This window comes from Microdochium trichocladiopsis (assembly GCF_020744255.1).
Source record: "Microdochium trichocladiopsis strain MPI-CAGE-CH-0230 chromosome Unknown B0I36scaffold_10, whole genome shotgun sequence".
Lineage (NCBI taxonomy): Eukaryota > Fungi > Ascomycota > Sordariomycetes > Xylariales > Microdochiaceae > Microdochium > Microdochium trichocladiopsis.
In genome coordinates this window covers 2312484-2337543 of record NW_025763553.1, presented here as the reverse complement: position 1 = coordinate 2337543, position 25060 = coordinate 2312484, and the positions used below count along the sequence as shown (strand labels likewise).

Below are 25060 nucleotides of genomic sequence, written 5' to 3'. Positions count from 1 at the left end.
CTGGTCTGAGATCCTTTGTTGTTATTGACATGGAAAGTTGGTTCCAAGATGATATTTCTCTACTCGGTGGCTCATATGTGTCCTCAATTAGACCCGAATTCTGGCTGACCAGTCATCTGTCCAATCCCAATCACACAGCTATGAAGCTCGCAATGAAACGAGCGGTGTCTAGTCGCGATGGGTTGGGCTCATTCCTCGATATTCTAGGTCGAAATCTGTTTCCGTTCTTTCTGCCACTCTCTCATACAACTACAGGCCTCGTGTGGATCAGGCCCATACACCCTCAACGTCAACAACTCGACTTCCCCCGTCAGGACAAGATGCGGTCAAAGCTGCCCAGTTGCAGCAGATGCATCGTGCCTGCAATATTCAGGGTACCATCTGCGCCCCCTAACCCGAAATGGTGCATTCAGCCTTGGCCAGTGAACCCGCTTTGTGATTGCTGACCCTTGCCGGCAGTTTGAGGCTGGGCACGCAACCAACAGCCCCAATAAGCAAGGGTTTGGTTCTCTGCCTACGCTTATGCAGGCTGCATTTCGCCCGCGGGGGGCTGAGAGTCGATGCCGCAGGTGGGGGAGGGGGGTGATACTGCACAACCTTCGCCGCGTCGCCAGCCTTGCGGTCTTTCATTTTCACGCAGGCGTTTTCGCTCACTCTCTAGTGGGCTTTTGAGGCTCTCCTCCCGACACTAGACATCGCGCGCGGGCATGCGACTGCACCGATCCGAGCCCTGGCCGTGGCACTGGACTGTGCGCTATCCCCTGACAGTATGACCACCGAGGAGATGCTCGAGCCCTCGAGCTACACGGTCGGCTGGATCTGCGCTCTCGCGACCGAGTTCAACGCGGCCAAGGCGTTCCTCGAGGTCGCCCACACCGGCGTCCCCTACACATCGCAGCACGACACCAACACCTACGCCCTCGGGCGCGTCGGGCCGCACAATGTCGTCATCGCCGTGCTGCCGGACGGCGAGTATGGTACCACGACGGCCGCGACGGTGGCGCAGGGCTTGCTGAGCAGTTTCCCCAACGTCCGTATCGGGTTGATGGTGGGGATCGGGGGGCGGCGCGCCGAGTTCGCGGCACGACATCCGCCTTGGGGACGTTGTTGTGAGCAGCGCCGCTGGGGGGAAGGGAGGCGTGTTCCAGTATGACTACGGCAAGGCCATCCAGGGCCTCGACTTCCAGCATAACGACTACTTGAACCGGCCGCCCACATTACTGCGGACGGCCCTCAGCGCGCTGCGCAGCCAGTATGAGATGGAGGGGAGCCAGCTCGACGACAAGGTCCGTGATGCCCTGCAGCGCTGGCCTAGGATCAAAAAGAAATACTCCCGTCCTCCAGCTGGCAGCGACCGACTCTACCTGTCGGATGTGTTGCACCGCGACTCTGGCACGTCGGGCGATGACTGCGGAAAGACCTGCGGTAGCGAACCGACGCGGCTCAAGGCCCGGACAGCCCGAGAGGACGATGAAGACGACCCACAGGTTCACTATGGTCTCATTGCGAGCGGCAACTCGTTGATGAAGGATGCCACCATCCGAGATAAGATGGCCAAAGAGAACGGGGTGCTTTGTTTCGAGATGGAAGCAGCCGGGCTTATGAACAATTTCCCCTGCCTCGTCATCCGCGGAATCTGCGACTACTCGGATACGCACAAGAACAAGCAATGGCAGGGCTATGCGGCTATGGTTGCTGCCGCGGTTGCTGGAGACTTGCTACGCCTCATCTCTGCGAACAAGGTGGAGCGTGAGACCCGCCTCAAAGATACCATTGAGAACAGTCAGTGCTGACATAAGAACTGTAATGATAATCGGGCGGATAGGGCTGACATGAATTATCTAGTTGAGTCAAAAGTGAACGAGATAAGCTCGCACGTGATAGAGACGAAAGCCGCGATGAAAGCTGTTTGTGTCGATGAGCATCTCAAAAAGCTTCGCCTCTGGCTGTCTCCGCCAGACCCTTCCACCAATGCTGCCGCGGCGAGAGAGCTGAGGCATGCTGGCAGTGGAAGCTGGCTGCTCCAAAGTGACGCATTTCAGCGGTGGAAATCTGGCCAGCTGCGGCATCTCTGGCTGCATGGGAAGGCTGGCTTTGGCAAGACGATTCTCAACACGACAATATACGACCACCTCGAGCTAGTGGGCGGGTTCACTCTTCTTCGCTTCTATTTCGACTTCAAGGATACGCGCAAGCAGTCGCTCGAAAGTCTTCTTCGGTCACTGGCCTATCAACTGCACCAGACGAGCCATGAGGTCTCGCGAATTATTGATCAGGCTTTCGAGTCGCATAGCTCAGGTAAACGGCAAGTTGACAGAAGTGTCCTGTCTCAAGTCGTCATCAGGGGCTTAGAAGCTGCACCGAAGGCCGTGCTTGTACTCGATGCTCTGGATGAATGCACGACACGTCGCGAGCTGTTGAATTGGCTGAAAGACGCTGTTGACGAGCTCGAGGGAAGTGATTTAAAGCTCATCATAACTGTGAGACCGGAGCCAGAGTTTACGCGAGAAGTACCCCGAGTCTTTGGCCCCGAGAACTGGGTCGCCCTGGACAAGAGGGCAGTGGACGTCGATATTCGGTCCTATGTGATGGCTGAGCTGCAGGCGCCCCGTTTCTCCGAGAAGGGCATTCCCCAGAGCATTCTGGACAGCATTGTGAAAAAAGTGGGAGGTGGAGCGGAAGGAATGTGAGTTTGTGATTCATTTTCTACATTTCCATTGTTCCAGGCCTCGGCTTTAGTTAGACCCCTGGCACTAGCTCTCTGCTTTGTTTGCCCCATGGTGCATCCGAACTAATGTGAGTCTCAAAATTCCAGGTTCAGGTGGGCATTTTGCCAAATGGATGTCCTGGCAAGGTGCCATCATGCTGAAGCTCTTGAGACAGCCCTGGCGAGCCTGCCCAAGGGTCTCAATGAGACATACGACCGCATGCTTGCGGCTATTCCATCCGAGCTCAAGGAGGATGCGAGCAGGCTCCTGTCATTCATCTTATCCATGCATGAACCTCTGACTGTCGACGCTGCGATTGACATCATCGCCACACGCATAGACGGGGAGCAGAGCAAGCGTGGCTGCAACCCCAAGCGCAGGCTGTTCCGAGAGCACGACTTGCTTGAGTACTGTCCGGGACTGATATCATTTGGTGCCAGTTGGAACAAGGAGCCGATTGTCCACCTTGCTCACTTCTCAGTCAAGGAGTATCTTCACAGGCAAGAGAGATTCAAGCAAGTCCTTATCAGTAAAGAGGTTAGTCTAGTCTGCCTTGCCTACATGATGTCAACCAGGAATGAAGGAACGGCGGAGTATATACACTGCTACTGGGCCAGAAGTCTCTGGAGCAACCACGCGAGGATGGCACAGAGCTTGACAGCAGTGGTTGAGGGCGTGTTCCTTTTCTACAAGACGAAAGAAGCCTACGAGAATGGATTCATCGCTATGGCCGTCTCACAACCGAAACGGATTATCCAAGGGGGCTCTACTACGCTTGCCTGCATGGCCTGCTTCCGGTTGTGAGGAGGTTTCTCGCTGCCGGAATGGAGGTCAATGTACAAGCTGGATACTTTGGGACGCCACTCCAAGCCGCTGCTGCGGGCGGCCACGAGGACATTGTGACACTGCTGCTGGAATGTGGTGCGGACGTCGACTTAAGGAATGGACACTACGGATCGGCCCTCCAGGCAGCAGCCAGAGCGGGCCACCTGTCCACTATGCGCCTGCTTCTCGACAACAAGGCAGATGTTGACTCGAGTGGCAGCCGTTATGGCAGTGCGCTCCAGGCAGCGTGCTGGGGAAGCCATGAAGAGATTGTACGTCTTCTGCTGGGTCGAGGAGCGAGTGTAGACTTTGAAGCAGGCCAAGGTTGGGCGTATGGCAGGTCGGTTGGCTTTACTATTATGAAAAACGATACAACATCTAGGGGTGGTTGTCTGATCGAAAGAGACCGACACCGGGAATGGGAGACTGAGGAGGCTGAGCCCAGGTACCTGAGCGCGCTCGAGGTGGCGTCGGGGAAGGGCGACTGCCGGCTGGTGCAGTTGCTGTTGGACAAGAGTGCCGACGTGAGCCGGACGAGCAAACGTGGCCGAGGCGCGCTGAGCCTTGCCGCGTATGGAGGATTCAGCGACATTGTCAAGCTCCTTCTCGACAGGGTGACCCCCGCCACGGCTCGTGCTTGTGGTGGTGGTGCCGCGGTCGAGGCTGCCTGCGCGAGAGGGCATCTGGACATCCTTGAGCTCCTGCTGGCCAGCGAGATGATCGTCCTCAATGGCGACGACCTCGCCGAAGCATTTGTTGCAGCCTGCGGAAAAGGCCCCCTGGCCATGGTCAAGCTTCTACTTGCCCGCGGTGCAGTTCCGAACACAAGACGGCGCAAGGATGGCTTCAGCCCTCTCCGGGCAGCCGTGGGGCAGCGCTCTCTAGAGATTGTCCGGCATTTGGTCTCCAATGGCGCAGACGTCAACGCAACGAATCACTGGGAGACCCCTCTCTCTCTCGCTACGCATTACGGCTCGTTAGAGATTGTGCAGCACCTGGTGTTGAATGGCGCAGACGTCAACGGCCCGTTTGGTTTGATCCCGAGCACTCTGGCTATAGCGTCGCGCAACGGCCACCTTGCCATTGTTCAGTTCCTGCTCACGAAAGGCGCCGAGGTGAACCGGAATAGTGAGTCACTGGCTCCTCTTGCTGCATGCCTGAGCAGCCCCAGCAGCGACTTCGATTTCGCCATTGTGCAACTGCTCATTGCTCACGGGGCGGATGTCAATGCACAAGGTGCACTTCTAGAGGGCACCCCGCTCATTATAGCGGTCGACAGAAGGCGTGAAGTCAATGTGGTCCAGTACTTGCTGGATCACGGGGCAGACGTCAATCTCCGGGCCGGCCGGCAGAAGCGCTCGCCCCTTGAAGTCAGCTTGGACAAGGGTAATGCTGCGTGCACGAGGTTGTTGCTGCAATACGGCGCCGAAACTGCTTCCCTTGACAATTCTCAAAGGGAACAGATGCAGGGGCTGCTCTCCATGAAAAGCGACGCGCCGTCTGAAGACTACTGGGAAGACTCCGAAGGATCTCGAAGTATCTGAGCCGACTCGTATCTCGGCTACACGTCTTACTGCCGCAGAAGCATAATTCTATTTCGAATTGTTTCCAGCCAGCCCAATCGACACCAGTCAGGGTTTCGTTCTTCAATGCGCATGTATGCCGTATCCAACTTGTGCTACCAGAAGACGGCCCTGGGTCCTGCGGCATGCAAACTTGCTTGGTCCACAGGTCTCCCACGCTCGTATGCCGGTGGGTCTGTTCCTGCTGCACTCTCAGCAAAAGATTCTATGGGCTAGCGCGTGATTTGTTGGTTTCATTAATCCGCTCTGATTGATGACCGAGTAACTATGAAATCCTGTGGGGGTCTGGCATAGTTGCGCCTCCGGCCACTGCGGACGGAAAGGTGAAAGTCAATGACTGACTTTTACAGGGGCGGCGAGGGGCTATTGCACTGAGAGGTTGGAACATCTTAGCACCTCAGGTGTGCTCGTCCTCGCACTTGGCCCGAAAACGTTGTCGACACAACTCGTGGCGGAGCGAGGTGGTTGACTTGACTGTGTGACAGGCTCCAGCCCGTCTCTCGTGGGCCAATCAGCGTGCCGGCGGGCTTGGGGGATGCGGTCATCGCGCGCCCCACGTGCCAGAGCTTCCCTCCCCTGCACGTTGCACTACTCGGTAGTGCATCAACAACACCAGCGCACTCCATCACCTGCTCCAACCACTGCTCCACTCCCGCCTCATGCAGCAGGCCACCGCCAACAGCGACACACTACAACTACAAGCAGCAACGCACCACGGCGACACTAGTATTCGCCCCGACAACCATCTTGCCGAGACGGCGACCACGACCTCGCCCGATCCAGACCAGGCCAGCGTCGTCCACCAGCAACCTCCAGATCAGTGACGACACACGTCCTGACCACAGTTCTCCACCCCGTCTCTGAGCAATCACAACTCCTCCCTGTGGATGTGGGCGACGGTTCGCTAGCCTCCCTCCGAGAGGGCTCCGGCCGCCATGCTCTCCGCCTTTACTGCGCGGCCCATCGTCGAGCTGCGCCAGCGCGACAAGTCAAAGATCGAGACCATCCTCGCCCATGGCGACCGCGTCCTCGTCGGCCTCAACACCGGCGCCCTCCGCATCTACCGCCTCAACGAGCTGCCCCCACAGAATGGCGCTGCCGTAGCACCACCCGCCACAGAGTCCAGCGAAGCACCCTCGGCAGACACAAATGGCAAGAGCCTGCCCTCGAGCGGTCAACATGCCACCAAGCCGCCCGTCAAGCCCACCGACCTCCTGCGCGAAGTGGAAAAGTTCTCGACCCGTGCCGTCGAGCAGCTCGCCATAATAAAGGAGGCCAACACCCTCGTGTCCCTCTCAAACTACCACGTCTCCCTCCACGACCTCCAGTCCTACGAGCCCATCGAGACCCTCTCCCGCACAAAGAATGCCTCGTGCTTCGCCGTCACCAGTAACATTGTCAAGGACCAGGCCACCGGCATCCCCGAAATCATCAGCCGCCTCGCCGTCGCCGTAAAGCGCCGCCTGCTCATCTGGAGCTGGCACGAGAGCGAGCTCCGCGACGACATCACCGAGATCGTCCTCCCCGAGTCCATACGCACCGTCACCTGGGTCAACGCCACCAAGCTGGTATGCGGCATGAACGCGGGTTATGTCCTCGTCGACGTGACCACCGCCGAGACGCAGGAGATCTCTGGACAGGGCGCGCCGGGCGTTTCGGGCGCTCCAGCAGCCAGCAGGTTCGGAGCTGCCAGCATGGGATACATGGGTCTAGGAGGGTACATGCCCAAGCCGCTCGCGACGCGGCTGACCGAGGGCCAGATGCTGCTGGCCAAGGACATCAACTCGTTGTTTGTCGATACCGAAGGAAAGCCACAGGACAAGCGGCAGATCCCGTGGCAGAGCGCGCCAGAGAGCATCGGGTACAGCTACCCATACATTCTGGCGCTGCAGGCGCCGTCGAAAGGATCGCTGGAGGTGCGAAATCCTGACACGCTCAGCTTGTTGCAGTCAATCGAGCTGCCGGGTGCCGCCCAGCTACACTTTGCGCCTCCGACAGTGAGCCTCGCCCATGCCGCAAAGGGCTTCCACGTCAGCAGCGACCGCGTGGTGTGGAAGATGGACGCCACAGACTATGACACGCAAGTGCAGGAGCTGGTCAGAGGGGAGAGGTTTGACGAGGCGATTAGCATACTGGGCATGCTCGAAGACGCGCTCCTCAAGGACAAGACTGGTACACTGCGCGAGATCAAGATGCTCAAGGCAGAGATGCTGTTCAAGCAAAAGAAGTTTCGGGATTCTCTGGACCTCTTTAACGAGGACGACGTCCACGCGCCACCAGAAAGAGTGCTCAGGCTCTACCCGAGATCGATCGCGGGCGAGCTCTCCTCAGAGCCGATTCGCGAGGAGACGCCAGAAGAGCCGGAAGAGGAGGATGCCAAGGCTGTACCCATCGAGGGCCAGGCCGAGAAGTCCTCCAACCCCCCGAGTATCATCGAAGCAGCCTCGCCAGCGAAGGGACGTGGAGGGTTCGCAAGCTACTGGATTGGAGGCGGCCACCGTAAGACGGACTCTGACGCTGCGTCCATCGCATCTTCGACCCAGAAGACCGTGCCCGAGGACGACAATGCGAGCATCCAGGCCGCGCCCAAGCCCAAGCCCGCGGAAGATGGCGCCATGGACAATAAAGAGCTCATGACAGCAGTGCGAGAGCTCAACAGCTACCTCGCAGGCACACGCGCCCGTCTGCAACGGTACATCGACCCAGCTACGGGCAAGCTGAAGCCGCGGAAGCCCGAGCTTGGCACGAGCCAGTCGACTGTCAGCCACGCCGACAGCCTGGACGCACTGCTCACCAACCCGCGATCTCAATCGGACGAGTCGCTGGAGCAGGAGCTGCGCGACACCTTCACACTAGTGGACACGACATTATTTAGAGGATACATGTTCGCCAGCCCTTCACTTGCGGGATCGCTCTTCCGCATCCCTAACTTCTGTGACCCGGCCGTGGTCAACGAGAAGCTCCTCGAGCACAATCGGTACAACGAGCTCGTCGACTTCTTCTACGGCAAGAAGCTGCATCGCGAGGCTCTCGAACTGCTCCGGAGATTCGGCAACGAGGAGACAGCCAACGGCAAGGTCACCGTCACGAGCGCAGAGGAGGGCACAACATCTACTTCCACCGACGGCGATGACACTACCACAACGCCACCGCCTGAAGAGGTCGAGATCCCCGAACAGCTCCGAGGCCCCCGGCGGACAGTAGGCTACCTGCAGTCCCTGCCGCCCGACAAGATCGACCTGGTCCTCGAGTTCGCCGAGTGGGTCCTCCGGCGCGACCCGGACCTGGGCATGGAGGTCTTTGTCGCGGACAGCGAGAACGCCGAAACCCTGCCGCGCGACCGGGTCGTCAAGTTTCTCGGGGACATCAGCCCGGAGCTCGAGGCGCGATACCTAGAGCACATCATCGGCGAGCTGTCGGACGGGACGCCAGACTTCCACAATCGCCTCGTCGAGCTGCTGGTCCAGATGCTGCGCAACGTGGAAGACCCGGAGCAGCGCGGCGACGAGTGGCATGAGCGGCTGGGGAGTCTCGTGGCGTTCTTGAGGGAGAGCAGTCAGTATGGGCTGTACAAGGCTCATAACCTGCTGCCCAAGGATGGTGAGTTTCTCTCGGCACTGCGTGCATTTCATTACTTTCGGCTTGCTGCCATAATTACACTGCAAATCGGCTAACACTAGATATTTACTTCCGCAGACCCCGCGTTCTACGAGGCGCAGGCTGTCGTGCTGAGCAACATGGGCCAGCACAAGCAGGCGCTCGAGATTTATGTGTTCAAGATCAAGGACTTTGCTAAAGCCGAAGAGTGGGTCATTCCTTGCCTGGATGTGCTCGTCATTTTTGTCTATCGTGAGACTAGGCTAACAAATATCCACGCTCGTCTCGTTCAGATACTGCAACCGTATCCATGTCGCCGGCGATCCGTCATCCCCCGTTCGCTCGCGCCCGAGTACTGCCACGGGGAGCAAGGCCGGATTCGCAGACGACGACGACTATGACGAGGATGATGCCAAGCAGCAGGACGCGGCGCAGTCCATCTACCACACCCTCCTGTCGCTCTACATGGCGCCTCCTGCGCCGCACAAGCCCAACTTGGAGCCGGCGCTGTCACTGCTCTCCCGCCACGGTTCACGCCTCCCTGCGACCTCCACCGTTTCCCTGATCCCCAACGATCTACCCGTGAAGGAGCTCGAGTCGTACTTCCGGGGCCGGATACGCGCGGCCAACAGCGTGGTCAACGAGTCACGCATCGTCGAGGGCCTGCGCAAGACGCAGTTTGTCAACACGCAGGCCTTGTTGCTGCTCGGTGACGGCGTGCCGGGCGGCCAAGGCGGAAGGAACCGCCGGGTGGTCATCAGTGAGGAGCGCGTGTGCAGGGTGTGCCACAAGCGGATTGGCAACACGGTGATCGCGGTGCTGCCGGATAACAGCGCGGTGCATTACGGCTGCCTGGGGAGGAGTGGCCAGCAGCAGCAGGTGGGCAATCGGGTTGCCGGGTCGTGGGGCCGGAGTGGCTGAGCGCGGCGGTGGTCTGGCCGCAGTGTATATAGCGGGCTGAGAGAGACGTAGAGGTTGTGGTGAAAGACAGATATGCGGACGACTCGTCCCGCCAGTGATGGTGGGTGTTCGTCGTAATGGGTTGTGGTCGCGGGAGGATAAGCGTATCCATATATACCCCCAAGTTTTCCTCCGCGCGCGCACATGCCTCGTTGCTGCTTGGTGTGCTCTCGTCATGCTGTTGTCTGCTCGCTGGCTGCAGGTCATCTCGCCTCGCGGAAAAAGCCAATGCCCGGCCACATGACTGACGTGGCCCAGCAGAATCTTCCATTGTACCCGGACGTGCCTGCCTGCCTGCCTGCGTGCCTCCCTGACTGGTACGCCTCGAGTATGGCCACCGTGCTTTGCGTAACTTCTCCTACTCATCCTCATCTACAACCTCCTCACCATAGTTGTCCTCCTCAGCGTCCTCGTCTACGGTCTGTGCCTTGTTCTTGGCCCCAGTCTTCTTGTCTGCTTCCCCGGCTGGGGCGGTCCCGTTTGAGAGGGCGGCGGCAGCAGCAGCGGCGCGCTGGTTGTCCTCGTCCATGCGCGCGGTGAGGAGGGCGTTGATGTCTTGCTGCATCTGCACTGCCGCGGTGCGGAGGGCGGACAGGGCTGCTTGTTTCTGCTGGGCTGTTGCTGCTGTTGCCGGATCGGAGGACGCAGAGGTGACGACCGGGATGGGCTCGGAGGGGAGGGTGAAGGCTTCGTTGGTCGGGGAGGTGTATGTCGCAGTGAGGCGGGGCTGGGAGGAGGAGGAGGAGGAGTCGGCAGCCATGGTGGGCGTTGTATATTTGGAGTATGACTAGACTGTAGTGCTGCAGCTTGGACGTGTTGCCTGGAGGTTTCGCGGTGCGGAGTTGAGAATCTGGTGATGGCGGGGGGTTTTTTGGTGTTGCGGAGTGGGAAAAAGTTGATGCGCCGTGGGCTGCAGCAGCGCTACAGGCGCGCGCCGCGGGGCAGCACCAGCTCCGACCCACCACTGATGGAGCCTCCACTGACCTGGACTGGGGAATGGAGCTACACTACCTTCAGGTAAGCGTACACTTTTGGAAGCTTGCTGAGAAGTTGACAAACTCGAACCTGCATCTTCCGATCTTGCTATGGCTGTCACAACCACGCGGTCACGACATCACTGCCCCAGCCAGGATCCTGACAGGTGCAGCCCCGTGGCCAGACAGACATCTCCCAGCTGTGCAAACACAAGTCCCCGACGGGCACAGCAAGCGTCAATGCGGCCTCTTGGCATGGTGGCCGGAGTGGACTACGCTCCTGTGAGCTTCGCCCGAGCAAGAGGGACAATCCTAGCTCGGCAAGGCCACAGCTTTCCGCAAAGCCATGCCATCAAACAGTCTATGCCATGCCCTGTCCTATCGACAGTCATTCTCCGATCTCTGATCCGGCAAGCTGCTTGTCATCATCTTGTATCATGTCTCGCAGCTAGTCGACAACGGAGGGTGTCTCATCTGAGCGGTCAATTTGGAATATTCATTATCCGGCGCATGCGAATGATGTGGCGTCAATGTCCAACGCTCTCGCCTACCCAGTCTCAAGTCAGCCGTGTTCAATCCCTGAGAGCGAGCAACTGGTCCCCAGTCTCTAGAGGTCTCCAGCCTGGATTTGTCGCCAGTATGGGCTCCGACTGCGTCCATGGCACAAGTGGAGGCTTCAGCTTCGTCATCCACGATGCTGCCCGGCACTTTCTTCCGCTCTGCGCCACGGGCAGGTGGCGTCACACTGCTGACCCAAAATAGCTATCAGTATCATCAGCTGCTCGACGACAACATCCACCTCCTCGACCCGTTACGATGTTCTCCAGCACACGGGGGACGTCGATCCGAATATGGCCGTGCCGCCACTACTGAGACCACCGAAGGAGAAGTCTCGATTGGTCACACATTGCGACAATTGGCTCTTGTTCGGTGAGGGCAGCCGCTGTGGCTCAGCACTACGCCAGATCCCCGGGACCCATGTGCCTGCCCTAGTTCTATTTTTGGGGGACGGTGTAGTGGAGGGTGCCACTGGCTTGCCCTGCTTCGGGCTTCCTTTCAGCACGGGCCCGCCCCCGGCTCAGCTGCTGCACTGCCGTAGTTGGACCCCCCATACGAACCCCATGGCCATCTGCAAGGGTGCCCCAGCTGAGACGGGCCCAGCCTCACATCTGCCACCACTTCTATTTCAACCTCCTCTCTGCTCTGCTCAATCCGACTTGCCTATGTCTTCGTCTCACTCAAAGCCTGCCTCGACCAGCTTCTGCCTCTGCCAGTAGCCACTGCCCCTCTGCCACGTCCTCCGCCATGATCGCCTCGTCACGACTTGCCGCCCTCGCGGCCCTGCTGCTCACCCACACGACCCTGGGCTCATCGACGACGACAGCCTCGCCCTCCGCCACCCACGGCCTGCGCCTCGTCAAGACGGCCCTCGACCACGACGGCTTCTGGGTCACAGAGCAGGAAAAGTTCGACATGCTCATCGCTCGCCACGTCCACTTTGTCGACATCACAGACACCCGCGACACGGAGCTCCTCCGCCGCGACCGCGCCCTCCAGACTCGGCAGAGTGGCGGCAGCGGCAACGCCTCATACCCATACCCGGCCACGGCCCAGCATGCCGACGATGCCAAGCCGCTCCTCGCCGCCATCAATGGCGACAACCAGGTCGCCCGCGCCAAGGAGATGACCGACATGTTCTCGCGCTACTACCGCGGCTGCTGGGCCCGCCACGCCGCCGACTGGATGTTTGACGCCGTCACCGCCGCCGCGGAGCCCAATTCGGCCATCGTGGTCTCCCAGTTCGTCCACAAGGCCTACGACCAGCCGTCCGTCATTGCTCAGATCCCCGGCTCCGGCTCGTCCGCTTCCAAGGTCGTCATCGTCTCCGCCCACTACGACTCCATCAGCACATCCGCGACTGCCCGTGCCCCTGGCGCCGACGACAATGCCTCGGGTATCGTCACCATCCTTGAGGCGCTGCGTGTGCTCGCTGAGGCCGGCTTCAAGCCCGCCAACACGCTCGAGTTCCACTTCTACAGCGGCGAGGAAGGGGGCACGCTCGGGTCCCGGGACGTGATGCAGGCCTACGCCAAGAAGGGCACCGACGTGATTGCCATGATGAACCAGGACATGACGGGCTACTCGCCCAACAACGTCATTGCCGTGTTCACCGACTTTGTCGACCCGGCCCTGACCAAGTTCATCACTACAATCGTGCCCATGTACTCGAAGCTGCCCGTCGCGACGGACAAGTGCGGCTACGGGTGCTCTGACCAGTATGCTTTGTCCCTGTTTTCCGTGAACCGCGGTAGCGTGTGCTGTACTGTTTGCTGACTGCTTTGCGCGCTGCAGTAACTCCGCGTTCGAGGTCGGCTACCCAGCCGCATACGTGTGCGACGAGACCATCCAGGACGCGTCGCCGTTCATTCACTCGTCTAGGGACACGTACGACACGCTAGACTTTGACCATATTCTGGAGCACACAAAGGTATGTACCGCCATGGCAGGGTCATACTTGGCTTTGCATTCGGGTCAGGAGGGATGAGTATTGTCTTGCTGATTGTGCTTTTACTTAGTTCACCGTCGGCTTCCTCGTAGAAGGCGCCTTCTTCTAGGCGTACACAACGCACAAAACTAACTTGAACATTTGTCAATGCATTTAGCAAGCGTGGGATCATTGCATATATAGACTGGAAAATCATACATTCTGCCAAACAAAGAATTTATCTCACGGAAACTGTCTCGAGCTGTGCACATTACATACCCCATCAGCCTTTTCCGAGCGTTTTGGTATTATATACAAGCCCTTCTGCTTCTCCCTTAGCGGACACTCACGGACACGCCTGCAGCACATGCAACATATCCATATCTGGCAATTTCACCAGCATTCGGCCCCAGCCAACGCTGCCTCACAACAGACACCCTGAAACCATTAAACAAGCAGCTCCGTGCCACAAGCATTTCTCCCCACGCCATCAAGCCCCTCGACAGCTTCCCCCCAGAGCATCCTGTGAAGCATGGGACCTGGCTGGTGCAGAGCCTCAATAGAGACAACCGACTTCTGCTTATGTGCAACCCCCCCCCCCCACACCCCCAGAGGCGATTCTAAACCTTCTCCGCCCCTCATCGACAGCATCTTTGCTAGTGTCTGTGTTTCTTAAAGCTCGGAGCAGTCGACCTCCTTGATCGACTGGGGCGGGGTGACTTTGACTTTCTGTTTCCGTCCAAGGATTGTTTTTGTCAGCCAGAGCAAGCCCATCCCCCAGATCAAGAGCAAAATCGAACGGGCGCGGGAACGAAGATGTTGTTTCCTGTTTGTTTGGCTATTCTCACGGGCGCAATTTTCTCGGGACGCGGACGTCGAGGCGTGTTCCCCAGAGAAGAGAAAAGCGAAAGCGAGGCAAGCAGCAGCAGCAGGGGCAACTACACACATGCACGAGACGAAGGAAAGAGAAGTAAAAAGAGGAGACTCACCCCGTTGCCCATAATCTTGAACGACCCCGTCGTCTGGCCCGTGTACGTGCACACGGCCTTGTGGCCCTCCTGGGTGATGACGTGGATTGGATAAGGGGCGACTGTTTGTGTTTTTCACGAGCCGTCAAAGTCAGTGTCTGCATCTCTCTATACTGGTCCGGCATTTGAGGTCGGGGATGTGGAGAGAACATAATCACATGATTCGGAGAAGAAACGGAAACACGCAGCAAAAGTGATACATGAAATGGAGCGCGCGTGCTCGCCAGTACGTGCACGTATGTGTCGGGGAGAGGGACACGGGGAGGGAGACAGCACCAGCGAAGAAGAAGAAGAAACATGAGACTCACAGCCCGAGAAAGCCCACCTGCCAATCTTGAACTCGGCGCGGCTCTCCTGGTCGTTGGCGTCCTTGAACAGCGCCGTGACGATGCCGCTGTCGTCAAAGTCGTCGTAGTCCTCGGCCACGCTGCCGCCGTGCTTCTTGGGCGCCGGGTTGGGATCGGGACGGGGCGCGGCGGCGACGCCCAGCGCCCACAGAGACACCAGGGTGGTGGCGAGGGTTGCTTTGAGCTGCATTGTTTGTTGTTGTTGTTGTTGTTGTTGTTGTTGTTGTCGCTTGCAATCTGCCTTTGTTCTGCGCTATGGCGAGTTGCGAAAAGGGTGTGTGCTGCGTTGGGCTGTCCGATATGGGATGATAGTACTGCTTGGCGAGGCTTCCAGGGTTTGAGAATGTTCCGTGTAAGTAGATTGAACTCGGGAGTCGACAGTCGTACTCGTGTCTTTTCTCTAATCGTCGCCGATGTACGTATGACGAGATGGACAGCCCAAGAGGTGGGAAACAAATGTCAGCAGGTTGGGAGGCCACGACGGACAAAGATCATTATAGCTCACAACACACGCAAAAGCCTACACCAAAGTCCGCATCCAGCACCCCTTCGTGGGACCCTCCCTGCCCTGCTCTACCCTCCATTTCGGATTCTCATGACGTCCGCAGTTGGGTCAATAGCTTGGCCTCGGCATCCTCCGCGCGATCTGGCCTCGAATTAGGGGAATAGGCTTCTTGCGGGCGCAACCTAGCTGCCATGTCGAACAAAGCCAGACAGCTTGCTAGCCTTAGTGCGAAAAAAAAACCCGGCCATGGACATTTGCGTCCTAGCTGGGAATGAGACATTGTCAGTTGGTTGGACGCATTAGTCCTGTCACTCGACGAAGCTGGACTAGTTCGTGAGTTTAATCTCCCTGACATGTCTCAGACCGGCGAGGGGCGATTGGTTCCAGCGACGGGATGCTTTCGACCTTGTTCTCGGCTAGGCGGGCGGATGTGGCTTCCCGCAGATTGGCACGGGCGTGTCTTAGATTGGTCAATTCCGGGATCATGGGGGCTGCTTGAGCTTCTTGCGGTGGGCCGGTCAGTCAGTTAGCGAGCTCTCGGCGGCAAGGAGGTATATGTCATGGTTGCTCATGTCGCTCTCTTGGCGTCTTCCCGGACCGGGTGTAGAGTTTGTAGAGGGCAAGGCGTGAGGTAATAGTGCGACGGCTTCTTTTTGGCATACACGGCTGAAATCATAGCCTGGAGAAGATTCATGAGGCCTACATAGCACAATAACAAGTCGTGTTCGACCGCCTCATCCCAGTCGACTTTGACGGGCCTCAAATTTGGAGCATTTGTGAGATGCATGCTCCCTGACGCCCGGTTCTAACATGCAGCCAACATATCAACGAGCAATCAAGTCGTCCCATGAGGCGCTGCTTCAGTGCGAGAGGTCTTTGTAGCCCTCGCTAGACCAAGGGCGTAGTGACGGAAGCACCAGCTGAAGTTACGCGTTTGTCACGATCAACGAGCGATTCCAGCCGTGAGCTTCGGGATGGTCCATTTCTGAATACAAATGGACACTAGGCCTTAGGAGAAGTTTACCATGCACTAATACAATTCGGTAAACTGAAGGATCTCATGTAGGTGCAGCCGTCGGCCGTGGTGTAGAGCGAACCCCTGGAAACTCACAGTCCAGCCAGCAGACAGACGTACCATCCCCATTATTCCCCACCTGCTCTCTCATCAGCACATCCCCCGACCATCTACCGGGCCGCCGCCGCCAGACCACCCCGGGGGCGGACTTTCATCAATACCGGTCCGGCAGGCCCGGCCGTGAAACCAGCAACCTGCAGAGCGTGCCTGCCAAGCTTCTTCTCCATGTCCATGTGCCCAAAGGTCGGCTCCTTGACATCAGCCTTGCTCTCGCCCGCTTCCTCCACCTTCTCGATCGCCATGTCAAACGACCGCGCCAGCACCACGAGCTGGACCTTCATCTCCTCCATCGCGAGGGCCTGGCCGATACACCCCCGCGGGCCGCGCTCGAACGGGCGGTACGCGTTGCGCGGGTGAATGGGTCCGTTGCCGATCTTGCCGCCGGCGGCGGTCTTCTTCTCGTCGTCATCGCTGCCAGAGGAAGAGGTCGCTTGGCCGGTGCCGTCCGTGACGAGCGCAGACGCCGCTGGGTCGTTGAGGAAGCGGTCCGGCAGGAAGCGCTTGGGGTCGGGGAAGTACTCGTCGTTGTAGTGCATCGCGTGCGAGACGATACAGGCCATCTGGTCGGGCAGGACGGGATGTTCTTTGCCACCAATGGACATGGATTTCCTGCGGGGGTTTTGAAAGAAGTCAGCCTGAGGACCATTGTTTTTGTCCTTGGGGTTTACCTGGCTGGCCAGAGGGGCTCCTTTGATAGATTTTGGCAGAAAGGCAGGAGGGGGGAGCATGAATCTGATTATTGCACATACAGTCCTGGCGGCACCGCACGGACGACCATGCCGATGGGGAAGAGCCGCAGAGTCTCGTGGATGACGGCCGTGGTGTACTCGAGGCTGTTGAGCAGGCCCGGGTTCTCGCGCAGTTTGGTGAGGGTCGCGTCGAGATCCTTGCCAAACACGCGGTCGTGCTCGTCGCGAAGCTTCTCGAGGATCTCCGGATGCGTGTGCAGGAGCAGCCAAATGAACTGGAAACACAAGGCAACAGGTCAGTCAGTCAGTCAGTCGGTCAGTCACATGACTTTCGTGGTAAGGTTGGCCTGTCCGTGAGACATTCCGCTCGAGAGCCACATACCGTTGAGGTGTCGTTTGTGGTGCCATACCCGGCGATGATGAGGCCCTTGATGCTGTCCAGACGATAGATAGTCAGCACTCATCTCTCTCTCTCTCTCTCTCTCTCTATACATACACACACACACAAGAGACACAACTCCACAGGCCAACAACTTACTTTGACAGGCACAGCGTCTCGAGCGCCGAGTCGAGCGGCAGGCCCTGCTTGACGCTCGGCAGCAACAGGCGGTCCAGAATCCGCTGCGTGGCCGCCGCCTTGTCCCGCGCCAGCTCCGCGAACCTGGCCCTCACCTTCGTCAACAAGACGGCGTCGATGCGCCCGAGGCACGCGGCCACCTCGCGCTTGTACGCCCACTTGTTCCACGGCAGGAACAGGGCGCCGGGGGTCTGCTTGAGCGTCTGGAGCTCGGCGACGCGCAGCGTGTCCCGGTACACGTCCTCACCCAGCCCTTCGCCGCAGATGACCTGGGCAATGACCCCGAACGGGTAGCGGCCGATGGCGTCCGAGATGCGGACCGCCGGGGCGCCGGCGCCAGAGTTCCTGGCCAGCTCGTCGCGCAGGCTACAGGCCTCGGCCACGATGGCGGGGAAGTAGGCCTTGATGGTGGTCGGGGTCAGTCCCGGGGCGATGCGGTGCAGCAGCTCCTTCCACAGGGGCCCGTTGGTGGCCTCGATAAAGGTGGTCCCGGTCGTCTCGACAAAGAAGTCGGTCACGATGGGCGCCTGGGGCCAGACGTTGGTGGTGGTCGGGTACGCGGTGGCGTCGGGGCCCGTCATGCACACGAACCCGCTGGTCGCGGGCCACATGTCGAGGTAGAAGACGTCGGGTAGGTCGTAGTCCTGCTTCATCTGCGTAATGGCCTGCTGGATGTAGCCGCCCTTGGGCATCCTGGCCGTGTACTCGCCCAGCAGCTTCAGGTGGCCCCAGAACATCGAGTGCGGCGGGCACGGCACGTTGCGGTAGAAGCGGCGCTGTGTGAAGGCGCGGGCGAGCAGATACGCGAGGGCGGCGGCGGCGGCAGCTGCCCCCAGGAGGGGTAGCGCCGACATTGTCTTTTCGAGAAGAACCATAGTGTGCGTCTGTCTGCCTGCCAGTCTATCTGGCGAGATGGGACGGGCGGGAGCACTGAGATGGAAAGTGTAGAGGGAAGAAGATGGCGCGCGGGAGTCCCCTTTAGCGCGGGCTCCAGAGCTGGTGGGAGCTCAGCTCGCACCCTGGAATAAATAAGGCAACACCATCTTCTGTGGGCTTTCTGCAGCGTGCGAGTAGTATCCGCCCGTTGTCCCAGGGTCCTGAGAAACGGCGGCGTGGTGGCGAGACTAGTAGGGGTCTCAGGGCGCACCTGTGCAGAAGTCAAGTAGTCGGGTATGCAATACTTTGTAGCCAGCCGGGTATCGCTTCCATGGGGGCGGTGCATAGCGAGCCTGCTGGCCAGTCAAGAAACACCGTGAAACTATCTGTCATGCCAAGGGGCCCCGCCTGAATGCTTGGCCTCTCTCTGGATTCGCTTGCAATTACAAATACAGGCCCGATAGGTCGGTTCGGATCTCACCCCTGCCCGTGCATCAGTATGTACACCGTGACTGAAACGGCAGAGTTGCCTCCTGCGGTAGTGCTGACAGGACTCCGCCCAGACTATCCTCAGCACGGCTAGCTTCATCTCTTTCGCTGGCAATGGAGCAGCTTACGTCGGTCCCCCTTCGGTCATCGAGATATCCCATAGGCTATCGTCAATATAATTACCAGGTTTCATCTGTCCGGGGTCTTGGCATAAAGCCCGGCGAGTCCCAGCACCAAGCAGGACCAAGGCCCCCTCTCGCGCAGTGATCATTGGCAAGCACACACACCTGACATGCCTGCAGCGAACAAAGCCACCGGCAGCACCATCCTCGTAGGTCCGGACCAGGACGATGCGAGGGCGCTGCTCTTCGGCGCCGGCAGTCCCCGGACGCTGCCCATGAAGGTCATTGTCTGTGGTCTCGGCCGGACCGGCACAGCCAGTATGCAGCAGTCCCCTCCGAGCAATAACACTCCCTGACATTTTCATGCTCTATGTGCATGTTGGCCTAAAAAACAGAGTTAACTAATAATATGGAACAACTACAACAACAAAAAAATAGGCATGCAAGCAGCCCTAGGTATCCTCGGCATTCCGGCCTACCACTCCTTCAACCTATGGCAAGACTCGCTCGCCAACATCCGCCTCTGGGACCGGGCCTTTGACGCAAAGTACAACACCAGCCAAGGCGCCATGATGCTCTCGCGCAACGGCTTTGACGCCATCCTCGGCAGCTACTCAGCCGTCGTCGACGTCCCGGGGGCCTTTTTCGGCGCCGAGCTCGCAGCTTTATACCCAGACGCCAAGGTCGTCATCCTGAACCGCGACCCGGAGGCGTGGTTCGCCTCGTGCCAGGCGACGTTCACCCAGCGCGCGCAACCTTTACGGCAGGCGCTGCTGCGGCTCGTGACGTGGTGGGACCCCCGGGTGCGGGCGCTCGCCGCGAACCTGGACAAGAAGCAGGCCGAGGTGTGGCGGTTCGAGTGGCACGACGAGGACGCTCGCGAGAAGGCCCTCGCGTTCTTCGAGGGTTATTATGGAGAGTGCCGGGCCAGGATTGCCCCCGGGAGGCGGATCGAGTTTACTGTCCAGGATGGGTGGGCCCCGCTCTGTGAGTTTCTGGGCGTCGAGGTGCCGAGTGTGGTTGGCGAGGATGGGGTCAGGAGGGAGGTGCCGTTTCCGAGGTATGTCTTTGTCTATGCCTGTGTCTACCTAGACGCTTCCCCTTCTCTTGACTCTCTGATGTTATTGGTATCCCCTTTTAGCGAAAATTGAGTGCTGACCTTGGCTCTCATGCTCATGAAACAGGACCAACGAGAGTGCGTCGTTTGCCCAGACACGCCAGAAGTTTGCGGGGCCGATTCTCCAGCAGGCCAAGTGGGACTGGCTCACACGGATCGGACTCGTGGCTGCGGTCGGCCAGGCAGTGTTTATTTCTCGCCGCGTCTGGCTCCCCGTTGTGATGAGGGTTGTGCAAACAGGAACGGCGGTGCTCGGAGGGGGCTCAGGGGCAGCGTTTGGGCGGTTGAAGTGACATTTCACGCGCTGATTGAAGTGCATGTAGGCATGAATATACAAAGCTGGAGAACCAGCCTAATATCAAGTATATTCCTTAGTCGGTGTGACGTGGCTGCCAACGAAAACTGCTTCAAGTCCCGCGAGCCAGCTTCAACCGTGACGAGAACCCTGATTCTACTACCCCTGCACCTCGTTATACTTCTCCACGGACAACAATCTCATCCTCAGTACCGCAGCTGCTCAATCATCTCGTCCGAGTTGATAAAAGCGCACCGTTCCGTGAGCCGCTGCGCCGCAATGGCCTCACTCGCTCTCGGTCCGTCAAACGCCGACAGCCCTTCGTCCGCACCCCCAACCACAAAGACATACGTCTCTCCATCCTCGCCCTGGGGAAACGCCTGGTCAAATCCTTGGAACGTGTCCTTGCCACAAAGCCCACCGGGCTTCCCCGTCGCGGCAAACGTCGACCAGCTGCGCGACCCGCGGCTCTGTAGGGCGTAGTCGGCCGGGGTCGCGGTGAAGGGGAAGCCGGGCACGTCGTACACGCTCACGTTGCCAAAGATGTAGGCGAACTCGGAGGTGTGCACGGGGCCCCAGCCCGTCTTGTTGCTGAGGAAGTCGAGCGCGGGCTCGAGGACCGTCTGGTTCCAGTCGTACAGGTAGACCTTGGTCCCCGGGTCCGCGGCGGCCGCGACCTTGCCGCCGAACCAGACGGGCTGGCAGGCCATGATGATGTCGCGGAAGATGCGCGCGGAGCGGAAGAACTCGGCCGACAGGGTGCCCTGGCTGCGCGCGGCGTCGGCGGCGAACTCGCCCACGGGGTACAGGCCCAGCAGGGTGTCGATGTTGGCGGGCGTGACGTAGGGGATGTAGTCGGCGATGAACTTGTGCGTGTCTTGCGGGGTGGCGATGCTGCTGTCCGTGTAGAACGCGACGTCGCTGTCCGCCCAGCCGATCATGGTCGTCACGTCGGTGGCGAAGCGGTGCTCTTTCGCGAGCACAGAGGGCGCGGCGGGCAGAAAGTCGCCGTCGACCACGGGGAGCCAGATGTCGCCAATGTTGTGGGCAATGTCGGCAATGTACGTGTCGATGGCGGCCAGGCGGAGCGTCTCGGTGTCGAGGGACCGCAGGCAGGCCACCGTCTCGGGGGAGTGCAGCGCCGAAGTGTTGCAGGCCACGGCGTCGACGAGCAGCTGCATCGCGTCAATGGTAAAGTTTGCCGTGATGCCCGGCTCGAGCGCCTGCGACTCGCAGATGCCCTGCTGGAACGGCACCGGCTGCGTCCCGCCGTACGCCATGATCTGCATCCCCACGGCCAGCCCGCCCGACGACTGCCCGAAGATGGTGATCCTCCTCCCGTCGCCGCCAAAGTGCCCGATGTTGTCGCGCACCCACTCGATCGCCAGCCGCTGGTCGCGCAGCCCGGCGTTCTCCGAGCCCTCCTGCTGTAGCGCGTCCGACTGGGCAAAGCCAAAGACTGTTCGCGGAAGCCGGTGTTGTGCTTGTCAGCAGCTCGTCACCCAGGAAAGAAGTAGACTGGAGAATCTGATACTCACAGCCAAGCCGGTAATTCATGGCGACGTGCATCACGGGGATGCCATTAGCCACGGACTCGAGAATCAGCCCGTCGGGCCGCGTCGTGGGCTCCGCGTTGGACCCGGCCCAGAAGCTGCCGCCGTGGATCCACACGAGCACCGGCAGCTTGTCCTTGGCCGTGGTGCCCTTGGGCCGGGCGACGTTGAGGTTCAGGCAGTCCTCGGAGACCTGTGTAATGTTGCCCTGCGCGAGCGGGGGCGACGACGTGCCCAGGGATTGCGGGCACGAGGGCCCGTAGTTGGTGGCCTCGACGGTGCTGCCCGGCAGGGGTACTGCTGGGCGAGGCGGTTTGAAGCGGTGCTCACCGCCCGTGTCGAGGCCGTAGGGGATGTTGAGGAACAGCTCGATGCCATTGCGCTCGAGGCCGTGGTAGGTGACGTCGAGGGCCTGGTTGATAGCAGTGGGCTCGGCCGCGGCAGCGGTGAAGATGCTCTGTGCTGCGAGGAGCAGCCACGTCGTCATGGATTGCATGATGGCTGGTAAATATGTCGAGTCTGCTCAATCAATTATGGTCACAAAAAGAGTCACGACTGACAATTGACCAGAGAACGCGAGGGAATTCACTGCAGTGCGTGCTGGCACGAGCAGCAGGACACGAACGAGGACGAGGACGAGGACGAGGCTGGCAGTGTTTTTTAATCTGGCATGGACGGATCCTGCGCATAAGCACGGCCCCGGTCCATGTCTTGGAGTAATTGACGTATGTCTCTCTCGACTATCAAATCCCGGGACGGGATGGGCGCTCACTAATGCCGGGCCAATGCTCCGCTGTCGCACACGCCTTCCTCTTTGGGGCAGCTGGCCAGGGATGTGGTGACGATCGAGACAGATGCTGGTCAGCAGCGAGTCCGATTAATTATGTGGACCAAAATACCAGAATACCCCAGGTCTCTTTGTCAAGTATAGTAGTAGTAGATATTGACAGGCAGCTATTTGCCTCGTACCGCAGTGACGAAGAACAGCACTAACCAAGCCATCAAGATGATCTACACCACCTGCAAGCCGTGTCCCCATTGCAAACAACCACTTATGTATGCCTCATTCTCCGTGTTCCACCTATCTTCACTGCTTGAACGGGATATGCTCTTGCGGGCACGTCACGTTCGCCGGCGGAACAATGCCCGCAAAGTACATCTGCAGGTGGGTGAAGTAGCACGTCGATCCGGAGAGGCCAACAACGGTATGCTGCGCCCCCATGCAAACTATATGTTAGCAATGCGCGAACCTTCGCGACAAGGACAGGGGGGTTGAATCAAGAAGACGGGGCTCGGTCGGGTGTCACTTACACCAACGCCTTGCTGCTGCACGAGGACAGCGTCCTTGAAAAGAGCAGAGGTCGTTTTGGCCCTGCACCAGGTATAAATAGAGTCAGTACGGCGTTTCCTCACGTGACAATAGCACTGCGAACGGCTTACACATTCAAGGGCGTCAGAGGATCGACAGTGTTGCTCGCGACCATGATCGGGAAGGCCGTGGGTTTCTCGAACGCGCCGATAGGTTCTGTGGTCAAATGGGGCGCAGAGAAAAAGTATGTCAGCGACGTTCTCGGATACTGCGGCTTAGGGCCCCGGATGCACGAGCCTCATCATGAGATTACGCGACCGTGTCTGGGGGCAACGGGAAAGCCGGGAAATCGAGGACGCGCGCGCGCTCGCTCACCTTGCATCAACATGCTTTCCGGGAGCTCCGGCCTCAGCGCACTGCACAGCACGCCGTCGAGTGCCATGGGCCATACGTCGCCGACGTACCTGCTCCTGGAGGTGGTGGCCTCGACGTACTGCGCAAACTGCTCGATTGTGGCCATCTTGTTGCGCCGCGCCGCGTCGGCGCACTGGATCTGGCGGCCCGGGTCCGTCTTGCCCGCCGCCAGCCCGGCATATGTCCCCGCGAGCGCAGACGCGTTCCCGCTCTCCACCTGGAACAGCGTCTCGGCCATCCCGGGGAACGATTCGGGCGGTGTGTATACCGCGGCGAATAGGAGCGCCTTGATGTCTGCGTAGGTCACCATGGTTGGCAGCTGGCCCTCCTGGACTCCGCTGATGGGGACGGGGTGGTCTCTGAGCTGCTCGATCAGCCTGTCCAGCCTGCCCAGGATATCCTCGGCCGAAGGGCCCCAGAAGGGACACACGTCGGCCCCGGCGGCGTGACACGTCTCGGCAAAGTACTCGACCGCGGCATCCGTCTGGTCCATGCTGTCGAGCCAGACGTTATCGTAGTACTGCTCCGCGTTCATGACGCCGTCGAGCACGAGCCGCCCGACGCGCTCCGGGAATAGGGTCGCAAAGGTGGCGCCCGTGACGGTGCCGTAGCTTACGGCATATGCCCACAGCTTGGCGTCCTGCGGGTTCTGGCCGCAGGCGGTGACCTCGGCTTCCGTGTAGGCGAGCAGGTCGCGGGCCACGGCCGGCGTTGTGACGTAGTATGCGTGTGGCGAGTTGGCCGTGACCATGGCGGCCTCGCACGAGTCGGCGTAGATGGGGCTCGAGTAGAACTGTTCCTGCAAGGACTCGGTCGAGGTGTTTGTGGTGCCGGTGCTGTGCAGGCCGATGAAGGTCTCGCGGGCGGCGTCGTTGCCGGAGAAGCAATCGAGCGTCTGGCCGCTGTTGTTGATACCGCGAGGATCGAAGGAGACGATGTTGTATTGCTCGCCAAAGATGGCCCTCGGGCGGTCGGGGTCGGAGACGAGCATGTCGATGCCAGAGCCTCCCGGGCCGCCCATGATGAAGACAATGTTGGGAGTGTCGGCGGTGGCATTCTTGCCAGGCAGCTTGACGAAGGCCACGTCGGTGGTTCCAAGGCTGGTGTTGGCGTAGTCTAGAGGCACTTGCAACTTTGTGCATAGGAAGTTGTCAAAGCATGGCGTCCAAGTTATGTTGGTGGAGGATGTGATCTGGGCGATGTGTATTAGCACGCCGTAGCATGTGGCCTGAACAGCGGCGATAGTGAGCACCCACGTCTTCGAAGCTATGGACCATCGTCGGCCCAGTCTGGCAAGCGGCTTTGCAGCCCACGCTTGCCATCAGGGCAAGTCCCAAACATCTGCGATGCATGGCTCTGATTGGGTTCGTCGGCAAGTTTGTTTCCTAGGTCTCTCGGGGTGATGATACTGAGATGTCTTCAGATGATCATGGGATTGGATAGAGCCTTGACGCTGGAAAACGAAGGACTCT

General features: G+C 59.4%; 11 protein-coding genes across 11 annotated transcripts; 6 read left to right on the top strand and 5 right to left on the bottom strand.

Annotated features, from left to right (window-relative positions):
* Positions 1 to 769: 769 nt before the first annotated feature.
* B0I36DRAFT_388150 (uncharacterized protein) lies at positions 770 to 3565 on the top strand (the record flags this gene model as incomplete). Its single annotated transcript, XM_046161223.1, has 5 exons — positions 770 to 1041; positions 1118 to 1782; positions 1846 to 2686; positions 2816 to 3245; positions 3326 to 3565. 5 exons carry the CDS (start codon positions 770 to 772, stop codon positions 3377 to 3379), a joined length of 2262 nt encoding a protein of 753 aa, XP_046007646.1. The 3' UTR covers positions 3380 to 3565.
* On the top strand, positions 3464 to 3856 carry B0I36DRAFT_209186 (ankyrin repeat-containing domain protein; the record flags this gene model as incomplete). Its single annotated transcript, XM_046148882.1, has 1 exon — positions 3464 to 3856. A coding segment is annotated over one exon (393 nt), but the record flags the coding sequence as incomplete, so codon positions are not given.
* A 195-nt stretch (positions 3857 to 4051) lies between these two features.
* Positions 4052 to 5121, top strand: B0I36DRAFT_334455 (ankyrin repeat-containing domain protein). The gene has a single exon (XM_046155351.1). The coding sequence runs from the start codon at positions 4250 to 4252 to the stop codon at positions 5075 to 5077; it is 828 nt and encodes a 275-aa protein (XP_046007644.1). The 5' UTR covers positions 4052 to 4249; the 3' UTR covers positions 5078 to 5121.
* A 649-nt stretch (positions 5122 to 5770) lies between these two features.
* B0I36DRAFT_32114 (vacuolar sorting protein 39 domain 2-domain-containing protein) lies at positions 5771 to 9833 on the top strand. Its single transcript, XM_046153651.1, has 3 exons — positions 5771 to 8716; positions 8813 to 8921; positions 9007 to 9833. The coding sequence occupies exons 1-3, from the start codon at positions 6052 to 6054 to the stop codon at positions 9632 to 9634; spliced, it is 3402 nt and encodes a 1133-aa protein (XP_046007643.1). The 5' UTR covers positions 5771 to 6051; the 3' UTR covers positions 9635 to 9833.
* A 198-nt stretch (positions 9834 to 10031) lies between these two features.
* On the bottom strand, positions 10032 to 10433 carry B0I36DRAFT_367853 (uncharacterized protein; the record flags this gene model as incomplete). Its single annotated transcript, XM_046159530.1, has 1 exon — positions 10032 to 10433. One exon carries the CDS (start codon positions 10431 to 10433, stop codon positions 10032 to 10034), a length of 402 nt encoding a protein of 133 aa, XP_046007642.1.
* A 1390-nt stretch (positions 10434 to 11823) lies between these two features.
* B0I36DRAFT_334452 (uncharacterized protein) lies at positions 11824 to 13369 on the top strand. The gene is made up of 3 exons (XM_046155350.1): positions 11824 to 12923; positions 13000 to 13135; positions 13224 to 13369. The coding sequence occupies exons 1-3, from the start codon at positions 11953 to 11955 to the stop codon at positions 13260 to 13262; spliced, it is 1146 nt and encodes a 381-aa protein (XP_046007641.1). The 5' UTR covers positions 11824 to 11952; the 3' UTR covers positions 13263 to 13369.
* Positions 13370 to 13745: 376 nt separating this feature from the next.
* B0I36DRAFT_393846 (uncharacterized protein) lies at positions 13746 to 14697 on the bottom strand (the record flags this gene model as incomplete). Its single annotated transcript, XM_046161480.1, has 3 exons — positions 13746 to 14070; positions 14122 to 14222; positions 14469 to 14697. The coding sequence occupies 3 exons, from the start codon at positions 14695 to 14697 to the stop codon at positions 13915 to 13917; spliced, it is 486 nt and encodes a 161-aa protein (XP_046007640.1). The 3' UTR covers positions 13746 to 13914.
* Positions 14698 to 15745: 1048 nt separating this feature from the next.
* B0I36DRAFT_334449 (cytochrome P450) lies at positions 15746 to 18662 on the bottom strand. The gene is made up of 4 exons (XM_046155349.1): positions 17375 to 18662; positions 17219 to 17270; positions 16897 to 17111; positions 15746 to 16756 (listed from the first exon to the last, which is right to left on the bottom strand). The coding sequence occupies exons 1-4, from the start codon at positions 18286 to 18288 to the stop codon at positions 16198 to 16200; spliced, it is 1740 nt and encodes a 579-aa protein (XP_046007639.1). The 5' UTR covers positions 18289 to 18662; the 3' UTR covers positions 15746 to 16197.
* A 408-nt stretch (positions 18663 to 19070) lies between these two features.
* Positions 19071 to 20310, top strand: B0I36DRAFT_367849 (uncharacterized protein; the record flags this gene model as incomplete). Its single annotated transcript, XM_046159529.1, has 3 exons — positions 19071 to 19218; positions 19339 to 19960; positions 20085 to 20310. 3 exons carry the CDS (start codon positions 19071 to 19073, stop codon positions 20308 to 20310), a joined length of 996 nt encoding a protein of 331 aa, XP_046007638.1.
* Positions 20311 to 20518: 208 nt separating this feature from the next.
* B0I36DRAFT_251964 (Alpha/Beta hydrolase protein) lies at positions 20519 to 22352 on the bottom strand (the record flags this gene model as incomplete). The annotated part of the gene is made up of 2 exons (XM_046150653.1): positions 20519 to 21771; positions 21851 to 22352. 2 exons carry the CDS (start codon positions 22350 to 22352, stop codon positions 20519 to 20521), a joined length of 1755 nt encoding a protein of 584 aa, XP_046007637.1.
* Positions 22353 to 22774: 422 nt separating this feature from the next.
* B0I36DRAFT_425100 (uncharacterized protein) lies at positions 22775 to 24940 on the bottom strand (the record flags this gene model as incomplete). The annotated part of the gene is made up of 5 exons (XM_046162307.1): positions 22775 to 23075; positions 23177 to 23237; positions 23306 to 23390; positions 23550 to 24780; positions 24845 to 24940. The coding sequence occupies 5 exons, from the start codon at positions 24938 to 24940 to the stop codon at positions 22953 to 22955; spliced, it is 1596 nt and encodes a 531-aa protein (XP_046007636.1). The 3' UTR covers positions 22775 to 22952.
* Positions 24941 to 25060: the final 120 nt, after the last annotated feature.

Excerpts from the sequence above, each read along its gene's own strand:
- B0I36DRAFT_334452 (XM_046155350.1), top strand. The coding sequence starts at position 11,953 with ATGATCGCCTCGTCACGACTTGCCGCCCTCGCGGCCCTGCTGCTCACC. Across the intron at positions 12,924-12,999 it reads GGCTACGGGTGCTCTGACCA|TAACTCCGCGTTCGAGGTCG; the intron begins GTATGCTTTGTC and ends TGCGCGCTGCAG. Across the intron at positions 13,136-13,223 it reads ATATTCTGGAGCACACAAAG|TTCACCGTCGGCTTCCTCGT; the intron begins GTATGTACCGCC and ends GCTTTTACTTAG.
- B0I36DRAFT_334455 (XM_046155351.1), top strand. The coding sequence starts at position 4,250 with ATGATCGTCCTCAATGGCGACGACCTCGCCGAAGCATTTGTTGCAGCC.
- B0I36DRAFT_334449 (XM_046155349.1), bottom strand. The coding sequence starts at position 18,288 with ATGGTTCTTCTCGAAAAGACAATGTCGGCGCTACCCCTCCTGGGGGCA. Across the intron at positions 17,271-17,374 it reads GAGACGCTGTGCCTGTCAAA|CATCAAGGGCCTCATCATCG; the intron begins GTAAGTTGTTGG and ends TCGTCTGGACAG. Across the intron at positions 16,757-16,896 it reads CGTGCGGTGCCGCCAGGACT|GAAATCCATGTCCATTGGTG; the intron begins GTATGTGCAATA and ends AAACCCCCGCAG.
- B0I36DRAFT_32114 (XM_046153651.1), top strand. The coding sequence starts at position 6,052 with ATGCTCTCCGCCTTTACTGCGCGGCCCATCGTCGAGCTGCGCCAGCGC. Across the intron at positions 8,717-8,812 it reads TAACCTGCTGCCCAAGGATG|ACCCCGCGTTCTACGAGGCG; the intron begins GTGAGTTTCTCT and ends TTACTTCCGCAG. Across the intron at positions 8,922-9,006 it reads GACTTTGCTAAAGCCGAAGA|ATACTGCAACCGTATCCATG; the intron begins GTGGGTCATTCC and ends CGTCTCGTTCAG.